Genomic DNA, 25,540 nt, shown 5'->3' with positions numbered 1-25,540 from the left:
TTATTTTTTAAGGGATGATTATACGATCAAATAGTACATATGATTGGTAACAAGCATATAATGTCTCACCGAAGTGTGCAATTTATATTTTATACACACACTTATTCACTGCAGCCTCTTTATTGATCAAATGTCAACTAACGACATTATTGAAATAATGATTTTTAAGTATTCCAAAGTACTCTACACACCAGCCTGTACTACACAACTAGAAGAAAACCATAGCAAGAAAAATCCACACTCACGAAAATGTTTTTCAAATTCCAAATATGTGCACTTGCAGCAGGGGTCACTGGATGGAGATCAGAAGGAGGAAGTCTGGCCAATTTTCCCTTCTTTAACCAAGGAACGCTGAAACCAACTGTAGTACCCCTATCACTTACCCGACCGAGATCAGCTAACTCAATGCAGACCTGGGATCGAACCAAGGACTTCCTGGTGTGTATGCCTCAGCGACTCAATGGATTGATTTACTGAATCATTTAGGATGCCAGCAGTAGATGAAGTTAATTTTAAAAGGCAATTTTATCTATAAGTTTCTATATGGAGATTAAGGAAATAGCTTGCATTTTCTTCAAAATCTGCATGCAGGCTAAGATGCACTCTATATAAATCTATGGGCATAGATTAGAGTTTGTTTGCGTGTAACAATTTTGGAAAAATTGTTTTTATGTTTCATATTTACTACCCACACAAAACAAATTCCAAAGCAAGTGAAATAGTTAGCGACTGCCAGGATTTCCTGGCAACAAAAAGTGAACTATTTCGGCTTCTAAAGTTTAAAAATGCCCATAGGGCATGAGATGGGTTTCATTAGTTCTAAACCAGGCCACCGTGGTGGGCCATACAACTGCAGGGAAAAAAAATTGCTGCATCCTGCCAGCCAATCGACAGAACATTAAGTAATTTCAAATGCAATGAAGGAAGTTGCAAAGGATGATAGTTAAGAGGAGAGAATTGAGAATAATATGCAAGTAAGTGAATCCTACTCTAAGCTACTATTCAGCAAATTTTTTACAGCTTCAGGTGAGTAATAGTTCCCTCATAAAAATCATAATAGTCAACAGTTTAAAAATTCTGAAGATATATCTTCATTATCATCAACTTTGTAAAATAAAAACAGAAAATCCTAGAATTGCACAACAGGTCAATCACCATCTGAATGTTGTTCACCACAAACTGACCCAGTCCATAAAATAATCCAGCATTCAGATAATACTGCAAATCCTGATCTTTGCTTGACAACTGATAGGTCCACATGCCTGGCACAGAAAGAACCCTTAGTTTCTCATTCATTTCCACAAATAGCCTAATCAAGAGCACCACTGACAGTCAAGAATAGGATATAAGTTTAGGCATTGTCGTCGGGTAGACAACATCCTAGTGCCATTGCCAATACTCAATATTTTTCTGAATGTATTCTTTTTTTAAATCATTAGTTTTTATGTGTAGTCCAGTTCCCACAATTGAAAGTAATGTGGAAACTGCACCAATTCAACTAAGTAAATTCTATTATATCTTTGTGGATTAGACAAAGCAGAATAATTGATTCATTGCAGACATGCGAACATTACTTAAACATTACACAATTTAGGCACTTCACCCATTTGGAGCATAAAATGTATAACGGTGGCTATTGGCAGCTGCCACTTTTTGTACCCGGTACCCACAGTAATATCCAATAGGGGGAACCCTCAAGTTGGCTTTGTGCCTCTTATTAAAACTATTTTATCAGTTACATATGCATTTATTCTACATAATGTTTGCTGCTAGTACTATATATATATATATTAGAAAACTGAAGGGGATTTCTTGAAGTAGAATGGATTCTATTACAGCAGGTAGGTTAGAGCTCTATGTATCAACATTTTGATTTTAACTTTTTTTTTATTTCTAATGTTACACTTATGTCATGATATGTTGCAGTATTGTATATTTATAGCTTTTGCTAATTTATTATAAAGAATGTACTATTGTGTATCAAGCAAACTGGTAAAATTACAGTAAGGAGAACATATTTAACCACAAAGCAGACACAGGATCCTTTGCCTTATTAAATATTTATCTTTACAGTTGAATAATGTCGGTAGCTGCTCTTTGCACAGAATGACTGAAGGACACAAGTGTGATAAGAACTAAGAAGCAGTCACATCCTTCAAAGAAAGGGCTCAATGTCAATTTCGAGAGCAGAACAGGGCATGGTCAGTTCAAATTTGGTGATAACATCGGGGTGAAGAACTCCCAGCTTGCCTATGCTCTGACCTTTAGCAAAGATCTCTGCACATCGACCCGGGAAGAAGGTGGAATCTATAAAAGGAAGAAACAGAACAAAAACCATCAGTACTTCTCCACCTTCAATAACCAGATGTAATTCACTTCCCTCGCACTGCCCTGCAGCTGGTAACTGATAATGCCTTTAATTAAATCTTCAACAGCTCTAAATGAAAATTTATAATTGTCTTTCGCAGGTCAGAAGTGAGCTACACTTTGATGATGGTGGCCGAACCTCTTTTTTTTTCAGAATCCAAATGAGTAACTAGTCTTTATCACATTTTCAAGATAATTAACCATCAAAGGCACAAAATACCATCAAAGTTTTCTTCACCAAAGAACTAAGCAGTGTTTGCAGTTATAAGTAATTAAAAGTGTACAAGAGGTCACCTCTTCTGATTTTTAAAAATAAAATCGTAGCTTTTTGAAAGCTATTTTTTAGTGTTGTATTCTTCTACTTTGTCCCTCTTCCATATCAGCATACACTCTTCCTGCATGTGATCATAAAGTGGTTAACTCTTTGAATAGATGCTTGAACTGGTTGCATCTCATTTTTGTCCACTAAAACCCTCCCTCACATTCAGAGTGCTCTAGGTGTTCTCTGTTTCTGTACATTTCTGCAGTCCTGCTTTACTTATGCCTAGGATCAGAGGAGGTATATAGAAAATAAATTTTTCAGACACGATACAGCACAAAGTCTTTTCATTTTGACTGTGGCAAAAAACACTCTGCACGTGGGTGATATAGAAATATCTTGGTTTTCAGTCTATAGTAAACAGCACAGCTACCAAACGTATAACAAAAATATGATATGCTGACATACTAACTATTGTTCAATAAATAAGAATGCCCTAAAGTTTGCAGAATTAAAAAAAAGTCACAAAAGAATAATTTTCTATAATAACACATACCCACTCTGCAATGTCTTGGAAATTAAGAAATTAATGCTAAATAATAGAACAATTATCTGATAAATATGACTTTGGTGGTTTGTTTTAAAATTCATTTTGAATTGATCTCTCAATTCCTTTCTTTTACAATAACAGAAAGATTTCAAAACACTTCCTCTGCAAAATTCATTAAAAATTAGTGGCTATACCACTCATTTTGTTGCAATTGAAGTAATAGAATCCTTAAAGAAACATTTTCTTATTTGAATTTTCCCATTTTACCAATAATTGTTAAACTCTAGTTTTCCCAGAGGTATCACTGTACCATATTTATATGCATACTTTTTCTCATATATGGTTTTGAAAAATTCAAAGTGTACACAGGGCATAGAATCTAAAACAATGTTGCATTTCAATATTTATACGAAGTTTAGTTGAATGGAAATGTTGTCCAAGTATGAAGTAAGTTACCATTTTTGTTTCTTGTCCTCTAGGGAAAATATAAAGGTGGATAAAAGAGTAACAGTCCACATGGGCAGTTTTTAGAACTATATTTCAGTATGTTTTATAAAAGAATCAATTGCAATTTGCATGTTTAAATTCATCTTTAATGAGATGAAACTTATTTCCCCTCTCCTCCCAAAAGAGAAAAAAAAACTCATGGAGTGAGGGTTGAGTTCAAATTGGGAGGAATCCCCATTTCCTTCATTTAAGCCCTTGTGGTGTTTCTAAAACTTCCAGATTGTTCTGATATGCATCAGTTTTCTTGGCTGATTGCTCACTGAGCTCTGACATAAGTGTCCAGTGTTAGTAATCGACAATATAATGCTAATTACCCAGTGAATCATTGCTTCTAATGATAAATCATTTTGTATTAAATTAGCTTCTTATGCAGTCTTTAAGAAATTAATTCACTTAAAAAAGGATTTGTGTTTTTCCTAAAGCTGGTGATCGAGCAAAGAATTAACGTAACATTACCAACTTTGTAACCTGTGAAACAAAAGAGATTCACATCACTAGTTACAATGAAGATAGTAAAATTAATCTTTGTTTGAAATGGTTTTTATGTTTTTTTAAATTCCTCAGAAAAGCTCTTCACTACCTAGCAGTCTCCTTTGTCCAAGAGGATAAGAGAGTTTCAGCAGCAGCCATCTCTTTAACCACTATTGACATTCTTCTACAATCAACGAGAGACACATTTTTAGCAAGCCCAGCTGGTTCGGTTCTTCCCTCCTTCAGGGAGAGTGTATCTGGCATGGTAATGCATTCCACTTAATAGCCTGGCTAAGAATAAAGCACATCAACAGTGAAACAGAATCAACTACCAGACAGACCATCAGACCTGGACCTGCAACTATTTGGTTTGGGGCTGGGTGAGGAGACTGTCTACAGACTGAACTACCTTTCAAAGCAACTTACAGAACTCCCCCCCCACCCACCACCATGTTCTCCCCTTTCCCTTTTTCACTACCACTTGGGTGGTAAACTGGCAGGATGGATCACCTGCCCATTATTGAACCAACATGATTTTCATTTCCATTGAAATCAACTTCTGCAGTTCTCTCTAATAGAAGGCAGATAAAACAATCAGATGAATGACTCCAGAATTTACTGCACATTTTCCCTTCTGTGACTCACCCACCAGGAGGATAGCTTACTACATGGTGAAACCAATGAGCATCTTCTCTATGGCGGTAATTAGCACTTGGCAAGCAACTGATACATTTTATCACTAAGTAATAGCAGAATCTCACACCAAATTATTGGTGAAATCCAAAATCACCAACCAGTTAAGGAATTACTCTACAACATCAGAGTTCAAGCAGAATTTACATATAAAGCTTTTTTGTGAACGACAAGAAACAGCATTTTTCCCACTACTATTCTAATTTGACAGTCAACAATAGACAGGTTGCATGTTACACCAATTATAGGAAACGTGCAATACCCTGTGCAACATACTAAATAAAAAAACTACAGGCTGGGTAATTTCAGATGCCAGATATTTTTCAGGACATTTATAGTTTGATAAAGTGGCATCAACTCCCACTGCTCCATTCACTATTTGGCTGCAGCAAAGTGAAATTTTACACTAAATAGCTCCAGTCATAAGCTAATAAGTAATAAAAGGAACACTTACACCGTGCTAGAAAACCACACTGAAATGTTCTATAAAAATATGGCTATCTTATTTAACATTAAAACCCTGAAAGGAACAAACTACACCTTGTATAAGCAGCTTAAAATTAATAGTCACTTCAACTCTTCATTCTATCCAAGTATTTATTAAAAGCCTTGCACAGCAAGGCACCAGAAGCTGCTTTAGTGAACTGCACAGGTGTAAAGCCTCTCAGGTGGTATGTCTAATCCTTTTAGGTTAAGCACTATCTCTACACTCTACAACATCAAAGAACACAACTAACAAAGGCGCCAATAACAGATCCAGGCGCAGAATCCATCAGCTGAAAACCTGTGCATGCCTGCAGCTACTTCCTCTACCTTTGCCTTACTGAGTCTGAACAGATGATAGCATTAACTGTAGGTCTGCAGTTGCGAACTATTAAATTATTTTGGCACCAATCAACTTTAAAAAAAAACTCCCTCCCCCATTTTTCTATATCACAGAATTACATAGAATTTACAGCACAAAAACAGGCCATTCGGCTAGACTGGTCTATGCCGACTCTTCTTTTCTCCTTAGCTGCTACGAGTGCAAAAGTGACAATCAACTTATCCCCTGAATTTCTAGGTTTCTAAAGAAGTGCCTCATTTCTGTTTGAGCGAGACTGGGGACTGACTGCACTATGCAGGGAATAAAAGGGGAAAGGTCACGTTCTAAGTTCATGGTAAATGCACCATGAAATGTCTACACTTTTGAACTAGTTTCTATTTATACTTACGGTAAATACACAGCATAACACCTGAAATGAGATTTCTTTATTCCATCAATTATATTTCTGTGAAAAACTCAGTGTTGTGTTTAAATAACAGCGCACTCTCTACCGGCTACACTAATCCACTTTCACTCAGCTATTCAACTGAATACATATTTATTTTTACAAGTTCAGAGCTCAGCTATCATATACCATAAGTATTGATATCATTTCCATTATTTTTTTTAATGGGGAGATCATGTCACCTTCCAATTCCTGGAACATTTTTTTCTATAAAGAGAATATTCAAAGTATTCTAAACGCACATCCCATTTTAGTTTAAGTGGCACTCACATTGCCTACAGCAGCACTAGAAATTAACCATAAAAGAATACGGTGCACCATTAAAGACTGTTTAAAACCACTAATTATTTAATTTATTAGATTTGTTTTTAACAAATGGTATAATCAGAATATATTTGTTTGTGAGGAATCACACTAGAGTAATGGGACATTTTTCTTATATCTATTGTCTACATGCTTGGAGTGAAGGGAAGGTGGCTTATCCATGGACCTTAAGAAATGCATTTAATTGGAGTTAGTTGTGCAATGTTGAATTTTTAAAAAATCTACCTAAAAAACTTTGTAAAATGTGTTTGTGCAAATTCTATGTTTATGTGGATTCAATCAGACCTTAGTAATCTGGTTTTCATTCATTTTTGTTGGATTAGAAAAGGGGAAGGAAAGAAGACAATTAGAAAGAAGACACTCATTATTTATCAATACATCGAAGTATATTAGAGTTTTAAAATTTCAATTCCATTGCTCTGAGCTGCTCCTCATGTTATCTTTACCGTGAGAAATTACTGTAGGAAAGATCAAGGGTCCTGCATTTCCAGTACAATCAAAATGGCAACATTTATTTTGAAAAGGTTGAGAAACATAAGACACCGGCTCTTTAATTCAAGGTAATCAATGTAAATGTGACCAATTGGTGGTTTTGTCACAACATATTTTATTAAACCTCACGACCTTATCAAAGTTCATCCAATATTCAGTTCGATTAACACACCCAATTAAAAAAAAATCAAACATTATATACAATGTGTCATGTCTATGTAAATTAGAATATATTATTTTTAGGAAAAGCCATCTTTACCCATTAATTACCCAATTAAAACCCCGTTTTACTCCCTCTTACTGTTACGTAACGTGGAGCTTTACTACGAAAGAAACCTGAGGAAAAAAAAATTCTGAATGTAAATCACTAAATGTCGACTTCCAGAAAAGTAAATAAAAAAAGATTGTGTTACCGTGTATGTTTATAGCGGCCACACACCCGAGGTTCAAAGAAGGTCAATAAACTTCTTGAGATTTTTCTTTTTATTAGTTATTACAAGCCCTGAAGCATGCCAGTCTTGCAACAACCTTAGAGTTGTATCGCTGTTTTCTCATCCTTGTTTTCAAATCCCTCCGTAGCCTCGCCCCTCCCTATCTCTGTAACCTCCTCCAGCCCTACAACTCTCTGAGATTTCTGCACTCCTCCAATTCCGGCCTCTTGCACATCCCCGATTTTCATCACTCCACCATTGGCGGATGTCCCTTCAGCTGCCTAAGCCCTAAGTTCTGGAATTCCCTCCTTAAACCTCTCCGTGTCTCTATCTCTTCCCCTCCTTTAAGACGCTCCTTAAAACCTACCTTTCACCTGTCCTAATATCTCCTTGTGTGGCTGAGTGTCAAATTTTGTTTGATGACACTCCTGTTTTACTATGTTAAAGGCGCTATATAAATGCAAGTTGTTGCTATTTTGAATAATTGACAACTAAGTTACCAATGTTTTAGAGAAACATCAAGTATTTCAGTATACATTTCCAAAATATGCAGAAATGTGTTAAAAGCCAGCAAAACATCTTGGCATACAGAGGCTTCAGCAGCTATCTGAATCCCTTTATGCATCAACTGTGTTATAACACTCGCCTATCTGTAATACAAAATATAATACACACACAATGTATTTGCGGAGACGTCTTAGTTCAAAGATATTCAACAGTGCTTCTTTATGTCCACAATAAGAGGGATGATTGAGTAGTACCTCCATAGGCAGTTTTTCCCTCCTTTGAAACACAACGCATTTGAAACCAGTAAGCGCATTCTCTAGATCAGGGATGTCCAAACTATGGCCCACAGTCCATATCATATGTGGCCCGTAAGCTATCAGGCCCACAATGTCCCAGTGACACATTCTCGATATACCATTGCTTTTCCCTACTTGAGTTACATAGAATTACATAGAATGTACAGCACAGAAACAAGTCATTCAGCCCAACAGGTCCATGCCGGTGTTTATGCTCCACACGAACTTCCTCCCTCCCTACTTCATCTAACCCTATCAGCATATCCTTCGATTCCTTTCTCCCTCATGTTTATCTAGCATCCCCTTAAATGCATCTATGCTAGTCGCCTCAACTATTCCTTGTGATAGCGAGTTCCACATTCTAATCACTATTTCACAAGCCTAGTGATTTGAAGAGGTCTTCATTGCACAGCTGTCGCTCAAGTGATTGAAGACAATTAATTCCTAAATTATTATAAGAACATAAGAAATAGGAGCAGGAGTAGGCCAATTGGCCCCTTGAGCCTGCTCCGCCATTCAATAAGATCATGGCTGATCTGATCCTAACTTCAAATTTAAATTCATGTCCAATTTCCTGCCCGCTCCCCGTAACCCCTAATTCCCTTTACTTCCAGGAAACTGACTATTTCTGTTTTAAATTTATTTAATGATGTAGCTTCCACAGCTTCCAGGGGCAGCAAATTCCACAGACCTACTACCCTCTGAGTGAAGAAGTTTCTCCTCATCTCAGTTTTGAAAGAGCAGCCCCTTATTCTAAGATTATGCCCCCTAGTTCTGGTTTCACCCATCCTTGGGAACATCCTTACCGCATCCACCCGATCAAGCCCCTTCACAATCTTATATGTTTCAATAAGATCGCCTCTTATTCTTCTGAACTCCAATGAGTAGAGTCCCAATCTACTCAACCTCTCCTCATATGTCCGCCCCCTCATCCCCGGGATTAACCGAGTGAACCTTCTTTGTACTGCCTCGAGAGCAAGTATGTCTTTTCTTAAGTATGGACACCAAAACTGTATGCAGTATTCCAGGTGCGGTCTCACCAATACCTTATATAACTGCAGCAATACCTCCCTGTTTTTATATTCTATCCCTCTAGCAATAAAAGCCAATATTCCGTTGGCCTTCTTGATCACCTGCTGCACCTGCATACTAACTTTTTGATTTTCTTGCACTCAGACCCCCAGATCCCTTTGTACTGCAGTACTTTCCAGTTTCTCGCCATTAAGATAATAACTTGCTCTCTGATTTTTCCTGCCAAAGTGCATAACCTCACATTTTCCAATATTGTATTGCATCTGCCAAATCTCCGCCCACTCACCCAGCCTGTCTATATCCCCTTGTAGGTTTTTTATGTCCTCCTCACTCTCTACTTTCCCTCCCATCTTTGTATCATCTGCAAACTTTAATATGTTACACTCGGTCCCCTCCTCCAAATCATTAATATAGATTGTAAAGAGTTGGGGACCCAGCACCGACCCCTGCGGAACACCACTGGCTACTGGTTGCCAGTCCGAGAATGAACCATTTATCCCAACTCTCTGCTTCCTGTTAGATAACCAATCCTCCACCCATGCCAGAATATTACCCCCAATCCAGTGATTCTTCATCTTGAGCAATAATCTTTTATGTGGCACCTTGTCAAATGCCTTCTGGAAGAGGCACATAAGTTAGCACATAACTTTTAGGGTATGAAAAGCTTAGAAATTATCTTGAAGAGATTATGAACACAGAAATCTTTATGTTAACTGAGTAATGATATGAGAATGTGGAACAGCAAGTCTTATTTCCAAAAAGGAACAAAATATAAATTACTGAGAAGTTTGTTTAGCAAGATGATGAGAAAAGACAAAATGCATTAAGTAAAAAAAAATGCTCACGTATAATTTTTTTAAATGAATTTCCTAACAATTGAAAGTTTTGTGTTCTAAACAAAAGTATTCTTAAGAGTTTTGCATTTTGTATTGTGAATGTTTACAGGTAGCCCATGAGGCTCCATGATATACAGAACTGGGCCATTAAGACAAACAGTTTAGACTTTCTGCACTACTTGAATTAAGAGTAGGAAAGTCAACCAAGTTTACAATCGAAGCTCAGATTTCCTAGTGTGCAATCCATCATACAGCTTCTCTTCTAAATCACACCCAATCATACCAAGTTAACTCAAATTCAACTTTGACAAAATGTACAAAGCAAGCTTTTCACAAATACCAGGTACTGTATTTGCAAGGAGGAAACACACAGTGCAGAAAGACAAGCTGAAGTACATGTTTGCAATTGGGTGCAATATATTCTTGGAACAGCTTCATGTTCTGTAACTCAGCCTTGCCCCAAATAAATGATTTTTCTAAAAAGCATTGGTTTCCATCAGCAATTCACAAAATATGAAAGAATGATTTTCCTTCGAATTGCCTCACCCTGAACAAAACAACCTAACACACAATCCAGTTAATCACTTGTAATCATTTAATAACACCCTGTGGTGCTAATAACCTAGATTATAAGAACAAACCCTTTATTCCAAAAGAAAATCTCAGTGATTTTGTGCAGTGAATGCTAATTATATTATAATACTCCACTCTACATATAATGGACTAACCCTCCTCCCTGGTCCCAAGAGATGGTAACTAGACTAGGCATCTTACTCCTGCACTATCTGCTTTGCTACGCCTGTTTGCTAATGCTGCTGTTCCATATCCAAGCTTTAACAGGATCACTGAATCTCCTGATGATACATATTACTCTGAACGGCCACCTACAGCATCTCTGCTCCATTTCAAGCAGCCTGAGTGAGGATCATTTTTCAGACACAATCTCCAGAAAGGCAAATGGCACTCAACAATTTCACCCCTATTTCCCATCATCTATATCCATGCACAGGTGTTTCAAAGAAGGCAACAGAAGGTCTGAACTCAGTGACATTATGAAAAAATGTATTTTACAAGCGTAGAAAGAGAGAGGTTGCAAATCTTGCTCTACACTTGACATAACGAGTCAAGACATATAGAAGGTTAATTAAAGGATGCAGCATCTTCAGGAGAGCCTTCAATTAAATTAATGATTTTACTCATTCTAGAGTGATTTGTACCAGAACCTATTGGCACAATTTCTCATGGTAAATGGTAGAATTTTTAACTATGGTGGAAAATCCACTAAGGCACAATTACATTTCTCCCTTGCATTGGAAATAGATGTGTAAAATCTGTTCAGATATTTTGTTATTATGCCACCCATTTGTAAAAGCCATTGCTAGAGAACAATCTTAATCCTGCAATAGTAACTCATCTACTTTGGGTTTTAACCTTTATTTCTTTTGGTCTTTGTTCAAACCTCATGTCAATTCTGCACTCAATGTCACAATGTGTTCTATTTTGGACTGAGTTGACCCTGTGAATTAAATATCCCCATTAAGATGGTTTTCAAGATGTCAGGTAATAGGTTCTCCACAGTGTAATGATTCTCAGTAAATGCAAATTAAAATTATGCTATGGGTTGGTAGCATATGAATGCCGAATAAATTGTCTGAAATTTCTCTAAATAGATAAGTTAGCTCCCCTGCCAACTCCATCAAATGGAAAATTTTTCTAATGTACAAATTTAAAAGCATGTATATGTAGTTAGTTATAGAACTGCCTACTCCCCGAATAGCTCAGTTGGTAAATGCACTGATCAGTGTAGAACTGAGCCATACATACAATGAAGGGCTATCTGCTGAATTAGCTGGTCTCAGCTGGTAGAGAGAGGTACTGCAATTGGCCTAAGGACTCCTGGGCTGGGGATGGAGAGAAAACAAAAATTGGTTAGGATTCCCACTCCTGATTGCTATCCAGTAACTTCAATCAGAAAGTGCAACGCTGGATGGGTACAGGATTATTCCCAGCTGTGATGTTAAAAACTGCTGCCATGCTCTATCTGGACTTACTGAGGAAGATTTGCACTTGAGCAAGATACTGGAGGCTCCCAGCTTTCAGGAGAGGATGGGGAGCGGAGTATTTAACAGAAAACATGCTTAACCTCTCTCTTCCCCTTTCTTCCTAAGAAAAGGCTAGATGGGTGGGCATATGTAATTATCACAGACATTATATCCTTGGCTTTATACCTGAGGTAACTGAACACATTCATAGCTAACTGAGTAATGAATACTGAACATATTTTTAAAATTAGGTACACATTTAGATATTTGAAGTATCATAAACCAGCCTATCTTAATTTGTAAGAATTTAACAAAAAAAAAAGCACGCAATAGTACTTTGGTGTATAAATGCCCCCAAAGTGCTAAATAATTTACTGACTCTCTCAGCAGATGTTGATCGATCACCATCCAAAGAGGTAACCTGACAATTCTACGAACAGTACAAAGGTTTATTTTAAGCATTTAGGAATGTCCTTCCCAGACTAAAGAAAATGTTGCACATTTCAGTGCCAGAAAAGTGGATCAGAAATGCCCCAACTAAGAGAACAACCGCCTCATAATTATGTGAAATTTTTTCTTCTAAATTTCTCATTTAAAAATAAAATTCTCATGGGCTTGTCTTTTTGAAATGACTGCTCTGAGCCTTATTCTGGGATATCGCTTTAATGAAGCTGTAAAATGGTGGCTTGGTGAGTAAATGTACTGCATGGTTTGGTATTGAGTCCTTCACACCAGGCAGGTACCAGGTTTGATCCCTCTTCTATGCTGAGTCAGCTGATCTCAATAGTAGTACAATAATGCCTAATTTTGAGAGTGTATTCGTCTCTTTTATTCATCAAAGTTGGACATTGATAAATTAGGTCCCAACACTCAAAAGAATATAACTCAATAGGACAATCTGTGGACATGATGTTAAAGACTACTTGACTACAATGGGGTAATATTTCTTGGAAGGTTCTCCAAATCTCCCACCATAGCTTCAGCGGAAGATTGGCGAAAACCCCTGAGAAACAGCGTAGGTAGTCGTTTACACCATTTCTCCAGGGTTTCTGCTGAAGTTACAGTGGGAGAGCGCGAGGTTTCTGCATAAATTCTACCCCGATGTTCTTATTGGTTCCATATCTACAGACCTGTAGTCTGCTCACTTTCATTCTATAAAGATAGAGAATACAGATACAGAATTAGCAGGGAATTTTCCCAATGACCTGGTCAATATTCCTCCCTCAACCAACACCACTGAAAAAACACTTCATTCATTAAATTGCTGTTTGTGGAATCTTGTTACACACAAATTGGCTGCCATGTTTACCTACCTAACAACAGTAACTGCACCTCAAAAATAATTAATTGGTTGTAAAATGCTTTGAGACGTTCAGAGGACGTGAAAAGCGCTACATAGATGTGAGTTTGCTCTTTATTTCTTCCCACACAAGTCAGTGCAAATATCAACTATGTTTTTGTAATTTTGGAAAACAAGGTCACTTATTTTAAGAACAACTGGAAGTTTTGAAGAGGTGTGATCTCATTCCTTATATCTGCTGGTCAATGAAAGAAAATTTGAACGCTTAGTAGATGTAATTGTGTTGTCCTTAAAATCTGTATAACAGAGCACAGGACAGCCAGATTTTCACTTAACCCACATTTTCTTAAACTGGCCAATATTGCTCTGGACACTGCTTGAAACCTCATGTGACTTTTAAATTCTTTTTTTACTGAAAGGTAACTTTGTAGTTGAACTAGTAAACTTTTTTCAACGAACAAATCAACTTGCATTTATATAGCACCGTATGACATCATCATGACATCTCAAAGTGATTCACATGCAATAAGTAGCGTCTGTTATATAGGCACACAAATACTATGGGAGCCTGCTGCAGCTCTGACTCCCTCTTCTCCCCTTCGCTCCAGCATTACAAAATATCCATACCATCTGGCTTGATCGCAAAACAATTTCTTTAGCTTTATTCAATTAGTTGTGTGACTACTTTGTAAAAATATCAGAGCTCTTTTTGGTCTATTTCATGTAATTTATGTTTTCCTACATTCATATCAAAATGGGACAAGTAGTAAAGCACATTTTACGTACAGCAACATATCATTTAAGTTTTGGGTAAATGGGCACAACTGTCACCAATATTCTCTGCTTGTCAGTTTGTTGTCCTACCGTTTTTTCCACTACTGCCATTTCTCCATGTTTTGGTTTAAGTTTAATGAAACAATAAAATAGCAAGCTTTAAAAGCTCACTAACTGAACTATTTGCTGATGAATTTATAATATTTCAATCAACATATTGTGGACATGATATGTGACAAGAAGTAATGTTTAAAGTTAAAAAAAAACACATCAAAATGACTTCAGCGCATGTAACTCATTCAGGTGCATAGCAAAAGTCTGACACCCCATATCACAAGTGTTTTCAATGAAATCATCTATTAGTCACATGGTATATTCTGATTCTGTAATGAGTTTCCATAAATGTCACACCAGCTTTATTTTTATGTGTACTTCATAAAATTCATTTTTGGTAATTTGCTTAATGATCAAAAATGTTGCAACAATTTTGTACACACTGTACAAAATTATTCCACAAACAAATTTGCTAACACCAAATTACTTTAAAAACATTAGGCAGGGCATATCTTGAGTACTTTCAGGATTTGCTGGTGGTGGAAGGACAATCTCTCGGGATCAGTCTGCTTATGACCCACTTCTTTCAGTCTCCTAACAAATTAACAGCAAACCTAATTTGCCATTGAAAGAATTGATTTCCATTTATAGATGAAACATACAATAGGAAGTTTTTGGATGTGGTTACGGTCAGATGGAAAAATGCTATTTAAAACCTCTACACAGGTTATAAGATGTCTGAATCTAGTTTCCCCAATTACCATATTATTCTGTTCCTATGTCAAATTTCCATTGTAATATTTTATGGAACAATCGTGCAAATGTGTACAACTGTCACAAAATACTATTGAAAAATATACTATAACTTTTATATCGTGACTCAAAACACACATTGGACATCATCGATAAAAAACTGTTAACTTACAAACCGGACTTTTACTTATCTTGAATAGGAATTTGGCAGAAGCATTGAAAAATGAAGTGGACAGATTCCCAATTCAACATTGAAAAAAGGATGTAGGCTTAGCAAGTGTCAGCACTATTGACTCTGAGTCAAAATATTGAATGTTCAAGCCCCATTCCAGGTCCTGAGCACATAATCTAGACTGACACTTCAGTGCAGTACTGAGGGAATGCAACATTGTCAGGGGTGTTCTCTTCCAGATGAGACATTGGATTGAGGCCCCATCACCTGTTGAGGTGGATATAAAAGATCCCATTGCACTACTCAAAAAAAGAGCACGGAGTTCTCCTAGTGTGCTGGCCAACATTCACCCCTCAAAAACCACCATTAAAACAGATTAATTAGTCCTTAATATTACACTGTTTAATTGTACCTTGTTCTGTTCAAACTGGCTGCCATGTTTGCCAACAATAACAACAGTGATTACACTTCAAAAATAATTTGTTAGCTCTGAAGCACTTAGGATGTTCAGAGAATGGGAAAGGCGCCATATCAATGCAAGCTCTTTCTATAGCATTAATCTAGGCGGAAAGGAATTGATTCTGAGCAAGGAACTAATGATGGATAAATTTGTGGACTGAGTGGCACTTTTCTCATTCTTATCTGCTTGCAGACCAGTGAAAATTACCAAAATGGATCAATATGCAAGTCCCTTACATAAAATTGAAAGATTTTTGTCTGTTGGTTTGTCAAATTTTTCAATGTTATTGGCTCCACTACACAGGGTTAGTACTGGTTTTTGTTACCTATTTCTGCAAGGTACTGGACTATACTGAAGTCAATTAAAATTATTTCAGTTTCAGTTTTTGTCAAATAAAGAGGAGTTTAATGTGCTACTGGAGACTGAATACAGGTTTGTAGGTGTTGTTTTGTCAAACATGGTCTTTGATCGCTACCTCGACAACATGTTAAATGCCAGCCATCATAAGTATTTCATGTTATCTGACAAAGATCAAAGAACCAAGCCAACCTTGTAGTTTTGATTGACAACAGTCTCAGACCTGTAAGAAGGGGCAGGGTTAATGATTCGCTATAATCTTTTGATGGTCAGCTCTGTGGCTAGAAATTTCTCGTGTGGGCTTATTTAGGGCTGTGGGCACCCAGATCACCACATTTCACGTTTCACCAAATAAGTGCACAACCGTGACTCTATGTTTAGAGATAGTTCAGAGAGAAGTGTCTTTGTTGTTGTAGTATATCAAACAGAACAGTCAAGTGTCCAATTACTGTGAATATACAGTTTTGTATTGAATACTATTCATTTACCTGATCTACATTGAATAAATTGTGCTGCTTTATAGTGTAAATCCTGGTCTGATAAAATATATATTGAAACCATCTAATAAAGATGAGGAGAATTGCTTGGCAGCTAATGCTATATTCCAGTCAGCTGACAAAGTGTCAAGGATTCTCTGTCCATTCCCTGGGTCTCAATATTTTGTAACCTAGATGTTGGGGATGTAAAGGCACACTTCAGATTATAGGGGACATGAGGTGCATTAAGGGAGGAGGTTGGTGATGCTGAATGTTTAGAGTAAAATCTGAAAAAGTACACTGCTCACCTTCTGCAGCTTGCATGTAGTATCCATTCTCTTTTCCTGGTTTCAGTTCAAGAAGCTGCATTACACGGTCCAGCAAGCCATGGATCACCTCAAAGCCAGGATTTTTGTTGTAGTGCACAGCACAGAGGCATCTGGTGTTCTTCGCACCAACATCTATATTCCAATAAATTTTAAAACATTGATCTCAATTAAAAAAATATAATCCATCTTCACCAAAAAACAAGGCAACCATCATCAACATTAGAGTAAGAAAATGCTGAAAATAAATGCACTACCAAACAAATTCTTGAAACTCAGAAAACTGTCAAGGGCATAATTAAACAACTTAGATGTTGATAATTAGAAACAGCGACAGTGGATAGCTAGAAAAGAACAAATGTGTTCTGGAGCTGCAGAACTATGGCACATGAGGCAGATGAGTAATTCTCTTGCCTTCGATGGCACTCACAAATATAACTGACTCCACTTCCGGGATCCAGATAGTAGTTTAAATCTGGATTAGATGCTTCCGGTAATGACCTGCTAACACACAGATCTCACCTAGCTGAAGTTGATTGTTAATGCATAACCTTGAATCACTAAGGTGATCGCCATCTTCTCCAATGATTACATTCTGGTGAGTCTGTTTTTCAGTAGTTTCTCTGCAGAGACGCTCTATATACTTATGTTCAAAGTCAGCTTTGCTTCAGGATAGTTTTTTAAACTTTTTCTCCGGATGTGATGTTGACAAGGCTGCATTTATTGCCCAACCATGGTTGCCTGATGATGGTCTGGGTCTTCTTCTTGAACCACTGCAGTCCTTGTGCTGATGGTACTCCCAGTATAGTGTTAGGTAGGAATTTCCAGGACTTTGACTCAGCAATGATGAAGGAGTGGCAGTATATACCCATGGTATGATGGCGTGTGACTTGGAGGAGGAATTTGGAGATGATGGCATTCTTGTGATTTTGCTGCTTCTTTGTGGTAGAGGTCTCGGGGCTGAAAGATGTTGCCTAAGTAAGCTTGGTGAGTTGCTGCAGTATATCCTACAAACCGTACATACTACAGCCACTGTGCACCTGTGGTGGCTGCAGGTGGATACTGAGTTTTATGTAAGGGACACTGATCAAGCAGACAGCGCTGCACTGGATAGTGTGGAGCTTTTTGAGTGTTGTTGTAGCCATATCCATCCAGGCAAGTGGTGAGTATTCCATCACAATCCTGACTTGAGCCTTGTAGATGGTGGAGAGGCTTTGAGGGGGCTGAGCCACTAGTCGCTGAGTAGCCAAACTTAGAGAATAATTTCTTTATGCTTAGAGTCATATGAAATAGATTGCTACTTACCACAGAAAATACCGATTTAGTTAAGCATCAAAAGGGAAATAAATCAATTAATGATTCAATAGAGTACAATTATAGGTTTAGGGTAGGAAAAATAAGAAAATGACACAGATTAGGTTCTGAAACAGGAGCTGGATGGGCTGAACGCTCTTTTTCCATTCCACCTCCCATTTTTCTTAGTCTGTACAGTTCAGAGAAGTTTTCCACGGGTTCAGAACCCTTGCTCGCTCAAGAAGAGATAATTCAGCCATCAAAAACATTAACCAGAAAAAATTACTTCATGTTGAACATAATTTGATTCTGCTTTCATGAAGTATAGAACTATTTTTGCTAATACAAAAGAGCCATGGTTGAGTACAAAATGAATCCTTGGTTACTGTCAACATAAAGAATGTGACACATCAGATAAAATACTTATGCTATATCCTTGTAGTTTCAAGTAATTAAACAAAAATATTATTGCAATGTCATGAAAGAATTTCTCTGCAGCTTATAATGGGTAAATCATGTTTGCTTAAGATTTTAAGCAGATCTTTGACTGCACGACTAACTGAATTTCTACCACACAACTATGCCGTTCCATTTTTGACCTTTACCCATGCAGGATATGAGGCTGTATGTGGCATGCTTTGAATTTGCCTTTTGCTCAGTACTCCTGATTAAGACATTCTAGCTGTTTCTCTTGATTAGCACTAACTGTTGCATTGAATATATCCAACTACACATACCTTTTCACAGGAGATTGCCAATTCAAAATGGAAAAAGTTCTACAAATATATATTTTTGCAAAAGCTGCAAATTTTGGTAAGAAGCTGAGTCCAATTTTTTCCTCCTTTTCCTGCCAATTTTCTCCCCCTTTTCCTGCCAATTTTCTCCCCTTCGGGAACAGTCGACTCCTTGCTGGTATGTGGTTCCCTGTGCACTAGTCTTCCACCGGTAACTCAGAGGAAGCCTTCTTAATGTGTGAGCATAGGCATTAATTGCTATTCACCAGTAGTTCATAACTGAGCAAAGTTGTATTTTTCATACCGCATTATTTCAGAGAAAATGAATTTTACTGTGTAAGAGTTACGTAAATTAATTAATAAGCAGCAGGAGTACTGAGCAAATGGCAAATTCAACTACTCGTATCTAAGAAAATAATGGAAATTAAATTATCATCAGTTTTGATACCAGAATTCTACAGAGCAGGTTTCTAGTTTGAATGCACTGATATAAAAAGATCTCAAGATGGATGGTTGTGAGTGCATTAAATGAAAGGCAATGCTACGATTAAATATAACTGATTATTGAATGAATTATTCCTGTCCTATGAAACTTTTCTTAATTTGTTTACAATTACTTTTTATCATTTTTTTTTAAATTTCCCTTTGGAGTAAAAGTGACTTGTGTATGAAAAGTTCTGCAATGTTCAAAGCTGATTCATCTGTATGCACAGGCACTTCTGCTCTTTTAAAACCAGATGGATTTCAGTTTTATAATATAAACTGTACAGTGAACTTGCAAGCAATCTGCTACAAGATACAATCTGATTATATCCTATTATAAATGGTTGTGTTTTGGTTAATAAAAAAAATCACAGTAAGTGATGAATATTTTCAGTTGAGCTCCTGGATAGCTCAAAAAATTTATTCAATGAGGAGCTAAGCTGTGCAGACCAGGAAGTTTCCAGGCTGAATTCCGAGTCTGTGCTGGGTTAGTTGATCTCAGTCAAGGCAGCAGTAGGGGCACTACAATTGGCCTAATTGTCCATGAGTTAGGGAGGGGAAAACCATCCCATGGTTCCCATTCTTGATTATCATAGTGACCCCTGCTGGAAGTGTATGAGTGTGGCCATCAGGTGGGTCAGCTGTGAAGCACCTACAACTGAATAGCCTGTCAAAACACATTATTAAACGTGAACGATGCCAATGAGGCAAGGTACCATTTATAGAAGGGACAAATTAAATTTTATTTATTAAAGTATTTCTAACAGGCCCCCCTAATAGATCAGCAAGATTTTCCTATCGTAGCTGAGAAATATAGACCAGGATGGTCCTAGGATCAATTCCTGATCTGTGCTGAGTTAGTCCTTCTCAGTTGGTTCAGCAGTAGAGGGGGCACAAATGGCCTCAATTGCCCTTGGGTTGTGGGGGGGGGGGGGGGGGGGAGGGGAGGGGAGGGGAGGAGGGGAAGAAAAACATCAGCCAGGGTTGGTGTTCCTGATCGCCATAGTAGAGCCCCTACCTCTGTGGCTGAGATCAAATAGCTCAGCACAGTCTAACGACTGAACCTGGAATCTTCCTGGTCTTTATGGCTCAGCTATTTATTGTGTGCTAGCCAGCTGAGCCATCAGGGAGTCCAGCTGGATACCATTTTAATAGAAGATTATACTTCCATGTCATAAACTAATGTGCAAAACTATCTTAGTGCCCATGCGTGTGTGTAAAATATAATTCTAAAATCACTTTTGTTTTCAATGTAACTGTATGCTGATTAAAAGTAAGAGTGCAATCAACTACATCAGAAATTAACATCATGATTAATGAAATATAAATACCTTTTGAGGGGTCTTTCAGTACAACATCGGAAATTTCAAACAATTTCAGAGGCAGTGGCATCTTTCTATTGGCTGCAATTGTCTTCAGCAGCCCAGACAGCAGAGTGGTGCGAGCTACCTAAATCAAATAGAAAGATGGATATTATAAATGAGCTGGTTTCATTTATCAGCACACGTCCTGAATTTGAAATGCTGACATTGACTAATGGTCTTTATCATGTGTCATCAGCAGCTATTAGAACAGAGACTGCCATTGTCAATATGGGTAAAACTATTTCCCATTTGCAAAATAAATATAGTCAAGAGAATAATAAAACAGAATAGTACCTCTGCAAACTAGTGAACCATTGTTGTTTAAGATACAGAAGTAACCTTTAATTGCAGATATTAATGGCACATTTTTGACCACTTGAAAAACTTGAGTCAAATATTACTGCTATAATCTTCAGTTGTAGCCAATACCTGTATATTGTATATCTGGACAAACACAAGCATGCGTAACATATTGGAACTGTATCTGGTTAACAATGCTTTTAGAGTTAAATGTTCCTTCCTAAATAAAGCATTATTAATTGCATTGGATAACTACCCAATTCAACTTAAGAATTAAACTTCTTTAAGCTTATGAAAAGGGATGGACAAGCAATGCAACATTTTACAGAATTAATTCTGATCTCACTTGGTAAAAAAATTTACAAACTGGAACACTGACACCACCTTGTGGCCTTTTGAATAACACCATCACCATCAATTGACAAAAGCACGTTTTTTTTTAAGTTATGCCCTTAAAAAAAGGGGTGGGGGGTGTCAGGTGTAAATGTGTTTCTCTGTTGATGACCCTGGGGCAACCCATGTCATCTTTATGGATCAATTAGCAACTTAAATCACAGTATTATCAGTGTCTACCATGCACTCCAGTCCCTGCGGTGCCCAACGGTTGCGAGAGGCCACAAGCACACCGGCAGACACCGCGTGCTCCTTCTCGAGGGCCACCCAGGCGCGGAGAATGGCGTGGAAGAGAAGCAGGCAGCCAGAGCAACCGCCCCCACGGGCTGCGTCTAACATGGACCTGTGGATGGTCACCTTGACCAGGCCCAGGAACAGACCCACGAGGAGTTCCTCCTACATGCCTATCCCCCTCCTCACCGGGTGGCCAAAGATCAGGAGCATGGGACTGAAATGCAACCAGAAATTGAGGAGCAACCCCTTCAGATAATGGAACAGGGGCTGCAAACTCTCACACTCCATATACGTGTGGAAGACGAACTCATCCAGGCCGCAAAAGGTACAGGTGGCCTGGGAGTCCGTGAGGTGGTTTAAAAGCCAGTTTGTGCAACACTCTCCACCCCAGATTCTCAACGGTGCAGGGGAGGACTCCCGTGTAAAGAGGCCTCCAATGGGGACCCCCACCTCCGCGAACAGCAAGATGGCACAGGGTGGGAGACGAGGAAGTGGGGAGTGTGCAGGAGCAGCCCGTACAGGAAACCCCTCCGCGCAGAGTGGAATGGTGTGGAGGGAATTTCTGAGAGACGGCTCAAGTTGTCAGGCGCAGGCTCCCGAGTGAGAATCTCCGTCCCAACAGGGGTCAGATTGGACAGGATCGCTCCACACGCTTTAGTCTCCTTGATACACCTAGTGGAGTCAGGTCGGAGTACGACTTTTAGCGCCGGGATGGCTTTGACCGCGGGTCAGACGCAGTGTCAGGACATCCATTTTGCCAATGTCTCTGACAACAGCCAGCCCACTCCTCCGTCATCCAGACCGTCCCCGATTCTGGTTACCTTAGCAGCCAGGGCCCTCCTCTCCGTCAGCCACATGTTGCCGAAGCTGACAACGTGGAGGTGCGGATTCCTGAGCAGCGGCTCCCGTGGGATGGCCGCCTTCCCTGACAGGGAAGAGCTCCAGCTCAAGGCAACCACGGAAGCACATTAAAGTGAAGCTTCATTTCAAAAATAAAAATTAAGCATATTGGGATCCACTAGTCATAAACTATTGATGCAAACAATTAGAAACTCATGGAGTGGACTTAAAATGTAGGTAAGAGAATGTCATAATGGCAGCTTTAAAAACAACTACACTACTGCTTATATTATGCCTTGCAAAATGGAAGTTCCTAAACATCTATATATAAATCATCTAACCATCTAACAGCAATGTTATTTGCATTGTACAGTTTTTTCATGCCACCATTTGTATAACCAGGCCTGACTACATGTAACTTCCCAACTGAGTTCAGTTTCTAAAAGTTGCATCAGCTGGCCATGCCTTAGTCGACAATAACCAGTGAAAAGGCGGCTGTCGCACGTCCACAAGTCCTCCCTTAAATTGAATCCTGGAGGTTCGACGTCTGAGGAAGGGCAAAGTTCTTCGTAGCCTGTTGGTGGACAGGCTCCATTTTTTCAAAGATTTATCCAATAATTTCTATTATGAAGTGTAAATAACACAGCAAAATAGAAATTGAGTGCTGAACATTTTAGGAACATAGGAACATCAGAAGCAGGAGTAGGCCATTCAGCCCCTCGAGTCTGCTTCTCCATTCAATTAGATCAAGATTGATCTGTACCACAACTTCATTTTCTCGCCTTTACTCCATATCCCTTGATACCCTTACCTAACAAAAATCTATCTGTCTCAGTCCTGAAAGTTCCAATTGTACTAGCATCCATAGCATTTTGGGGGGGGGGGGGGGGTGAGAGAATTCCAGATTTCTACTACCCTTTGTATGAAAAAGTGCTTCCTAATTTTGCTCCTGAATGGTCTAGCTCTAATTTTAAGATTATGTCCCCTTGTTTTTGATTCCCCCACCAGAGGAAATAGTTTCTCCATATCTACCCTATTAAATCCTTTTAACATTTTAAACACTTCGATCAGATCACCCCTCGATCTTCCATAATCAAGGGAATACAAGCCAAGTTTCTGCAGCCGAGCCTCATCATTTAACCCTTTAAGCCATGGTATCATCCTGGTGAATCTGCACTACAACCCCTCCAAGATCCATATATCCTTCGTGAGGTGCAGTGCCCAAAACTGAACGCAGTTCTCTAGATGGGGTCTGCCCAAGGCTCTATACAACTGAAGCATATTGGATATTTTGAATTGAGCAACTTTGAATTGCGAGAAGACTATATTAGCAGCAAGATTATGGGCATGTTGGGTGAAGAGTTATTTGGATTTTAGCCTAGGGACACCTTTCTTATAAAGCTTTTTTATGTGGGCCTTCCAAGTTTTTATTTTAAACAGGTTACGGGCTGTGTTAAATCATAGAATCATAGAAAATTTACAGCACAGAAGGAGGCCATTCAGCCCATCGTGTCCGCGCCAGCCGAAAATGAGCCAACCAGCCTAATCCCACTTTCCAGCACTTGGTCCGTAGCCATGTAGGTTATGGCACTATCCAGGTACTTTTTAAATGTGATGAGGGTTTCTGCCTCTACCACCCTTTCAGGCAGTGAATTCCAGACCCCCACCACCCTCTGGGTGAAAAAATTTTTCCTCAGCTCCCCTCTAATCCTTCTACCAATCACTTTAAATCTATGCTCCCTGGTTATTGACCTCTCTGTTAAGGGAAATAGGTCCTTCCTATCCACTCTATCTAGGCCCCTCATAATTTTGTACCCCTCAATTAAATCGCCCCTCGGCCTCCTCTGTTCTAAAGAAAACCACCCCAGCCTATCTTTCCTCATAGCTAAAATTCTCCAGTCCTGGCAACATCCTCGTATATCTCCTCTGTACCCTCTCTAGTGCAATTACATTCTTCCTGTAATGTGGTGACCAGAACTATACACAGTACTCTAGCTGTGGCCTAACTGGTGTTTTATACATTTCTAGCGTAACCGCCCTGCTCTTATGTTCTATGCCTCGGCTAATAAAGGAAAGTATCTCATATGCATTCTTAACCACCTTATCCACCTGTCCTGATACCTTCAGGGATCTGTGGACATGCACTCCAAGGTCCCTCTCTTCCTCTACACCTCAGTATCTTCCTATTTATTGTGTTTTCCCTTGCCTTGTTTGCCCTCCCCAAATGCATTACCTCACATTTCTCGGGACTGAATTCCATTTGCCACTTTTCTGCCCACCTGACCAGTCCATTGATATCTTCCTGCAATCTACAGCTTTCCTCCTCACTAACAACCACATTGCCAATTTTTGTATCATCTGCAAACTTCTTAATCATGCCCCTAACATTTAAGTCCAAATCATTAATATATACCACAAAAAGCAAGGAACCTAGTGCTGAGCCCTGCGGAATCCCACTGGAAACAGCCTTCCAGTCACAAAAACACCTGTCGACCATTACCCTTTGCTTCCTGCCACTGAGCCAATTTTGGATCCAACTTTCCACTTTCCCTTAGATCCCATGGGCTTGTACATTTTTGACCAATCTGCCACATAGGACCTTGTCAAAAGCCTTGCTAAAATCCATGTAGACTACATCAAACGCAATACCCTCATCGATCCTCCTTGTCACCTTCTCAAAAAATTCAATCAAGTTAGTCAAACACGACCGTCCCTTAACAAATCCATGCTGACTGTCCTTGATTAACCCTTGCCTTTCTAAATGATGATTTATGCTGTTCCTCAGAATTGATTCCAATAATTTGCCCACCACCGAGGTTAGACCGACTGGCCTATAATTACTCGGTCTATCCCTCTCTCCCTTTTTAAACAACGGTAAAATGTTAGTCCTCCAATCCTCTGGCACCACACCTGTATCCAGGGAGGATTGGAAAATGATGGTAGAGCCTCCGCTATTTCCTCCCTTGCTTCTTTTAACAGCCTGGGATACATTTCATCCACGCCTGGTGATTTATCTACTTTCAAAGATGCTAATCCCCTTAATACTTTTTCTCTCACTATGTTTATCTCATCCAATATTTCACACTCCTCCTCCTTAACTACAATCTCTGCATCAGCCCTCTCTTTTGTGAAGTCGGATGCAAAGTATT

At 38.7% G+C, this 25,540-nt stretch overlaps 1 protein-coding gene across 1 annotated transcript in view; it reads right to left on the bottom strand.

The window, feature by feature from the left end:
* Positions 1-2,044: 2,044 nt before the first annotated feature.
* Positions 2,045-25,540, bottom strand: part of farsb (phenylalanyl-tRNA synthetase subunit beta) — a 57,814-nt gene continuing 34,318 nt past the window's right edge. The window contains exons 15-17 of the mRNA XM_067995417.1: positions 20,592-20,709; positions 16,733-16,885; positions 2,045-2,307 (exon numbers count right to left, since the gene is read on the bottom strand). Of these exons, the coding sequence (XP_067851518.1) occupies positions 2,156-2,307; positions 16,733-16,885; positions 20,592-20,709 (423 nt within the window). The 3' untranslated portion in view covers positions 2,045-2,155. The remainder of the gene's footprint in view (positions 2,308-16,732; positions 16,886-20,591; positions 20,710-25,540) is intronic.

This window comes from Heptranchias perlo, chromosome 13 (assembly GCF_035084215.1).
Source record: "Heptranchias perlo isolate sHepPer1 chromosome 13, sHepPer1.hap1, whole genome shotgun sequence".
NCBI lineage: Eukaryota > Metazoa > Chordata > Chondrichthyes > Hexanchiformes > Hexanchidae > Heptranchias > Heptranchias perlo.
Note: the sequence above shows the minus strand (reverse complement) of the source record. Positions and strands in the feature narration are given on the sequence as shown.